This window comes from Nicotiana tomentosiformis, chromosome 12, assembly GCF_000390325.3.
Source record: "Nicotiana tomentosiformis chromosome 12, ASM39032v3, whole genome shotgun sequence".
NCBI lineage: Eukaryota > Viridiplantae > Streptophyta > Magnoliopsida > Solanales > Solanaceae > Nicotiana > Nicotiana tomentosiformis.
Window position 1 is genome coordinate 127,052,719 of NC_090823.1, and position 6,770 is coordinate 127,059,488.

At 34.5% G+C, this 6,770-nt stretch overlaps 1 protein-coding gene and 1 pseudogene across 1 annotated transcript; one reads left to right on the forward strand and one right to left on the reverse strand.

Moving 5' to 3' along the window:
* The first annotated feature begins 1,534 nt into the window (after positions 1 to 1,534).
* LOC138903727 (acetyl-CoA-benzylalcohol acetyltransferase-like) lies at positions 1,535 to 3,068 on the forward strand (annotated as a pseudogene).
* Positions 3,069 to 3,265: 197 nt separating this feature from the next.
* LOC104098930 (acetyl-CoA-benzylalcohol acetyltransferase-like) lies at positions 3,266 to 4,994 on the reverse strand. Its single transcript, XM_009605786.4, has one exon. The coding sequence runs from the start codon at positions 4,911 to 4,913 to the stop codon at positions 3,549 to 3,551; it is 1,365 nt and encodes a 454-aa protein (XP_009604081.1). The 5' UTR covers positions 4,914 to 4,994; the 3' UTR covers positions 3,266 to 3,548.
* Between the last annotated feature and the right edge of the window lie 1,776 nt (positions 4,995 to 6,770).

Here is a 6,770-nt window from a genome sequence, read left to right on the forward strand (position 1 = left end):
ACCTAATTAATTAAAAAATTTCTTATGTCAAGAAAATTTAACTGTTATAGCATGTAACTTGTCTTAATTTTTTATTACAAATCCTTTTTTTTTTAGAAATCCTTTGAGAAACCTCATTTGTAGAAATCCTTTGAGAAACCTCATTTGTAGAAATCCTTTGAGAAACCTCATTGTGTAAAAAGGAAAATTTTATACAGTCAACCCTCTCTATAACAATCCCGTTTGTTCCGATATTTTTTAGATTTTATAGTGAATGACTATTATACACCTATAACAGCATTTGATGTTTAAATATTTTTGGCTATTATAGATAAAATTTATCCAAAAATTAATTATTTTTCCTTTTTTATTGTTATATACAAAAGATAAAAAAATTATTCAAATTTAAAATATCAAAAGATATGCATATTTCACTAGTTAAATATTTGAAGAAAGCTAATACATTATTAATAAATTCATAACTAAATGTATAAAGATTTAAACTCCAAGGCAGACATTTTAAAGCTACAAAAAAAAAATTCTTTCAAGATTGATGGGCGAACTTTGTAATTGTAGCTTGTTTTGTAGATTTATTCACTTACTAGTGATATAACGCTTGAATTGGCGAAGATTCGTGTCCAAATCTTTAGCAAAAAGGTATCCAATAACTTTCCTTTGAAGACAATCTAAGAGATTAACAGTTAAATTTTGTATCTAAATATATTTTGGAATTTGTCCCATGAAAAAGATAATATGTGCAAACCTTCAAACCTTTTATCTTATGCAATATAGAAATTTTGTTTAATGGAAATGGTTGTGTGCATATTTTTAAAACTATTATCTGTAATCTTAATGATTCTATATGGCTATTATAGAGGGGTAATTTTACAAAAAATATTCTGCTATAAATATGGTCGTTGCTATTATAGAGAGGTAATATATAACTTAAAAAATCGGTTCTGAGGAAAATTTGACTTATATAGTGAATGACTGTTATATAAAGATGTTGTTATAGAGAGGTCAGTACTCATTTTTACTCTATTTGCACAATATTTCAATTTTTCACTGAAGTAAATTCAATTGAATGCCCTTGCCTTACTTTAGCTCCCCCACCTACCCCAGTGTTTAATATTATATTGATAGGGTGACCTATAAACATGTTTATCACAACAAAAAGTAGCAGTTCCATGTTTGGTAAGGAAAGTAGTTCAAAATAAGCCTTTTAACTAAGTAAAAATTGCAAATGATATAAATAAACTTCTGCAATAGTGCATTAGCAGTTCCATGTTTGGTAATGTTATGGAAATTTCCCATCTTTTGAAGATTTTTCAGAATTTTCCGAATATAAATAGGACCTGAAACTTCTGATATAAAAATTGTCTTCAACTTTTCTACAATTCTCTCTCTTTTTCTTAATTCCATAATATTTTTACCACATCAAAAACGCGTAGCCTTTGTGTTAATTTGAGTGACCAAATTCAAGTTGAAATCATTTCCAAGAAGCTTATAAAACCATCCTCTCCAACTCCTAATCACCTTCAAAATTTTAAGTTATCTTTCTTTGACCAAATAGCTGAGAAAACACATATGCCTCTTGTTCTTTTTTATCCACATAACCCCATCAACTCTTCCTACACCCATAATCATATGGTACAACAACTCGAAGAATCAGGATTATGACTCACGTTTATCCAGCTGCTGGTAGATTTTCTGAAAGTAAACGTTCAATCAATTGTCAAGATCAAGGTATAACATTCATAAAAGCCAACGTCAATTGTCAAATGGATGATTTTCTCCAACAAACACGTACTAATTTTGACCTTCCATTGCATTTTTGGCCACAAGGAATTAAGAACGTCGACTAATTTGTTTACCATACCACTCATGGTTGTGCAAATTACAATTTTTCAATGTGGTGGATTCGCGTTATCTATGAGCACTGCACACCCTGCTATCGATGGATGGACGCGTTTTACGTTCATTTACGAGTGGTCAAAAGTGTGTAAATTGGGAATTCCAGCTGAAAACATCAATTTCATGAGCTTTAATTTGGTTAACATTTTTGGACCAAGAGACATATCCAAGATTTTTACGCCTTCTGCTATTTTCCCTGGAAAACGTCTAGACAGTAAATTGGTTTCCAAAATGTTTGCTATAGATGAAGTCTCTTTATTAAAACTCAGAGGCAAATTAACAAATTGTAACAATTCAGGTGTTTTAAGTTTTAAACCTTCACGAGTTGAGATGATCACAGCAATTTTATGGAGGGCTCTGCTTCGCGCTTCACAGGCAATATCAGGGAAATGGAAGCCATCATTAATGTCATTTCCATTGAATTTACGCGGTAAGCTTAAATATCCTGAAGCATATAACCCTTTCGGGAATTTCATAATTGAAATTTCAATAACATTTGAACCAAAAGTGACTGATATGGAGTTGCAAGACTTTATAATATTGATTAGAGAGAAAGTGCAGAAAATTATTAATTATTGTGACGTAGCTTCAGCTGACGATGTTGTTGACATGGTGGCTAATTTATATAACGAAAGTTATGGAGGACGAGAATGGGGAGCTAACGATGATTTTGAGGAATTTACGTGCTCGAGTTTGTGCAGATTTCATATGCAAGAAGCTGATTTTGGATGGGGGAATCCAAGTTTAATCCATTTTGGATCAAGACATAATCAAGTGTTTTGGTTGTATTCTACACAATGTGGCACAAGTATTGCTGTGCAAATGGATTTGAAGGAAAATTACATGGACTTCATTGAACGCGACCAAGATTTCCTTGCTTTTACCAAGATTTAGGTTTTTGTTAAAGCTTCTATAAGTGATTTGTTGATCCAGGAGGACGTGAATTTGGTTCTTAAGAAAAAAATATTATTTTCGTCAATTATTTTGTGGGTTACGGTTGAAGGTTATTAGGCAGTGGAGCGATTTATCTTTCCGTAGGAAAACTTGATTAGAGTTTAGAGCACCTTATTTGCTCAACCTTGTGCTTGTGAGTATCATTATTATTACCCTATTACTGTCCTATTCTTCAAATTTATTATTGTTGTTTCTTTTATTTGGGTATCTTTACTACTTTTTCTTTTCTTTCTACGGTATTTTCAGCACAACCTTTTACTCGTGTTTTTTTTATTTTTTAAACCGTTTTTGAAAATGCTTTTCTTGAGCTAGGTCTATTGAAAACAATTATCTTGTGAAATCTTTTTATTATTGTTCGGCCAAAGAGGTACTTAGATGAAAAAAGAAGTCTATAAAATTAAAATAGGTTGTTAGGAGGTTACGAGTATTCCAATTCTTATTCCAAAATTCAAATCCTATAACGTACAAAGTAAGATTAAGATCTTCTGACCAGCTTACAAAGAGACCATAATAGTAGTATACAACTTTGGACCTAAAACCCCTTAGTCTACTAAGAACAAGCTATTGTACTTTTGTCCTTTGCACACAAAATAAATAGATAGTACAAAAGGTTTCAATCAAAAAAAGCCCTAATTTTTTTTGTTTTTTTTGTTTTTAGGAATTGATATTCGAAATTCAATGCCCCAAACTCTTGTAAGAACCTAAAACTTAAAGAAAGCCTTAATATCATTGTCACATTCAAATAACTGCATGTTATTTTCCTTCAAATCCACCTGCACACAAATCCCATTACCACATTCTGCATCATACAACCAACAATACTGATTATGCCTTGAACCAAAATGCATTAAACATGGTTTTCCCCAACCAAAATCAGCTTCCTGTATAGGAAACCTACACAAACTTGAACTTGTGAACATGTCAACTTCATTATTTCCTCCCCATTCTTGCGCTACGAAACTCTCATTATATATTTTTGCCAGTGCAGAAACTACATCGTCTGATGAATTTTTGTCACAAGCAGTAATTGTTTTCGTCACAGTATCCCTTATCAATCTTACAAAGTTGTGCAACTCCATGTTGGGGATCTCCTCAGGTACAAATTTTACCGGAGCATCAATTACAAGATTTCCAAAAGATTTTGCTATTTGGGGTAAAGAAATCAGCTTAGTACGTAAGTTTATTGGAATGCCCATTATAGAACGTCTCAAATGCCCGTGTTGTTTCTCTGAAGCGCGGATTAAAGCTCTCCATAAGAGCGCTATAATCATTTCAACTCTTGAGGGCTTAAAGCATAAAGCTCCAGAATCCATTGATTTTGTTAATTCTTCTCTGAGCCTTGAAATAGAATCTTGGTTGATGTATAACTTCTTGGCAACTAGTTTTGAGTCTATACGATTTTCCTGGGGGACACGAGGCAAGAGAATTTTCGATACATCTCTTGGTGGGAAAATCTTAGCCAAATTAAAGCTCAAAAAGTTGATTTTCTCCGTAGGAATCCCCAATTTGCACACTTTTGACCACTCGTGAACGAAAGTGAAAGTTGTGAAACCATCCATCGCGGTATGTGCATGGCTCATAGATAGAGCCATGCCGCCGCAATTGAATTTTGTGACTTGCACAATGCTAATTGGTGTAATGAACAAATTAGTTTCATCAACATCCCAAGTATCTTGAGGCCAACAAGATAAGGCAAGATTGACATCTTTGTGTGCTTTCTCAAGAAAGTCATTGAGCTTACAATTTACCTTGGCTTTAACAAATTTAACCCCTTGATCGGCGCAGTGAATCAAGGAGTTATCCTCAGTAAATCTACCAGCAACCGGGTAAATATGAGTTAAAATTCTAGATAAAGATTGCTCGAGCTGATCTTCAGCTGTACTATTATTGTTGGTGTTGTTGTTACTAGGAGGATAGAAAAGAACAAGAGGTAAATGTGCTTCATCAGCTATTTGATCAAAGAAAGATAGTTTGTAATTTTGAAGGTGATTTGGAGTTGGTGAAGTTGGTTTTATCAACTTTGTTGACAAGATTTCAACTTCCATGGTTTCCTTTTGGAAAATCATGGTAGATAAATGTGGTGATAATGGAAAAAGGGAAAACAAATTAAAGAACCGAAGAAGTTAGAGGTACTTGAATAATATGTCATCAACATCTCGTGCCTTCCCCTTTATATAGGGAAAGTGATGGGTTCTACCAACCCTAGAGAGCCACGAATTTACGGAAGGGTATTTAAAAAAATAATTAATATGCATGTGAACAGTCTTACTTAAAAAAGTAACATAGGTACGCCATTAATTAAAAGTAACATAGGTACGCTTTTTACCGGCTTGGGTCGTGGTCTGCCCGTTAAAAACTTACCAACATGTAGTGATTACTCCTAATCATACTATTTTGCTATTGTTTAGTTAAAAATCAATGTATTTTAAGATATATGTCATGTATATTGGAATGATATGAACACCAAGTGTAGTAAAGTTTTTTAGTCAACGCGGCCATCTTCTAACCTGTATGTCTTCACCTATGACCCACTGAGGTTGGATTGCAGAAACGTTTTCAATGTTCTTTAAATGAAGCGTCTTTTGAGTTTTTTTTTTTTTTTTTCATTCGGTGTCCGTATCCATATTGGGGTCTGACTAAATTCGTATTCGCGCTGAAAAGTCCCACATTGGAAGGTAAAATGCTCCCTAACAAAGACGACTTCATACCTCGAGACTCGAACCCAAGACTTCTGGTTAAGTAATTACCACTCCACCTCAACCCTTGTTTGTATTGTCCGTTGAGTTGTATTGTTGGACTTACATTATTAAGGTCATTTCAAATGACGCGTCGACTTTAGGCTATTATGCAATTATAACCGCACAAAACCTATCAACGTAACAGCAAGACTTGGTTTTTAGTGAGATTTTGTCCTTTAACTTGGTTGTATTTTTGTAAATGAATAAGAAATAACACGTGAATATACGAAAATGGTCCCGAATTCAAATTAATTCTATTCGATATGAAAAAAGGACATCACAATATTAATGACCACAAGTTAGCTGTTAGCCTGTCGCAAAACTCATGTGATCTAGTCTAGTACTAATGTAGAAAGAAAAAGACTCGAGTTGTGCACCACCAATTATCCTCCTGTTTGGCACTATTTTTATATTAGTTAGATTAAAAAGAATGATAAATTTTTAGATTTTGTTAATGAGAAATTTTTATGTATAAATTCATAAATTTCAGATATCTTATAGCCACAAATTGCTATGATTGTTTAAGACAATAGAATTTCAAGATCTTTAATTCTTTTTTAAAATTAATGCTGAATCAAAATATGCTGAAATAATTGAACCAAAGGTAGTAACAATGACGTATAAGAGTAGAGGTGTGGAGTCTGTTCAACTCAATTATTGTCCTTGCAAATTAAAAGACATATGTTGTCATGGGCGGCTTTCCAGCCATGCCCCATGATCCCTTGGACGCGCCCCGTGGCGTCCTGGCCAGCCTCCCAACGCCCGTCGCCACGGTCGGCCCCGTGGTCTCGGCAGCTCCAAGTGACAAGCGCGCATGTGCCTCTGTCGCCCCACCGATAGCCATCGCCAGCGCCCAGCCACAGGCAAAAGCCAACAGCGCCGCGCGCGCAGACAATGCCGCGCGCGCAGACCCTGATGCTAAAGACAAAGTTGCTGCCAACGGACTTGCTGCTGCTTTGTAGAAGACTAAGTCCTTTTCATTGTAAATATAGAGTAGTTTTGCTGCATTTTCTTTAAGTGTGATTTTCCAGCTTTCATAGGTCTAGTCATGTAACTTTGGTTTATTTTTTTTAAGCATTATTAAGGGGAACCAAGCAATCAAAACTTTCAAGCAAGCAAACAATTCTCTGTACTGGTGTCTCTCCCCCGACACCGTCTTGTTTTCTGTAATAGCTTTCATTCAAT

Excerpts from the sequence above, each read along its gene's own strand:
- LOC104098930 (XM_009605786.4), bottom strand. The coding sequence starts at position 4,913 with ATGATTTTCCAAAAGGAAACCATGGAAGTTGAAATCTTGTCAACAAAG.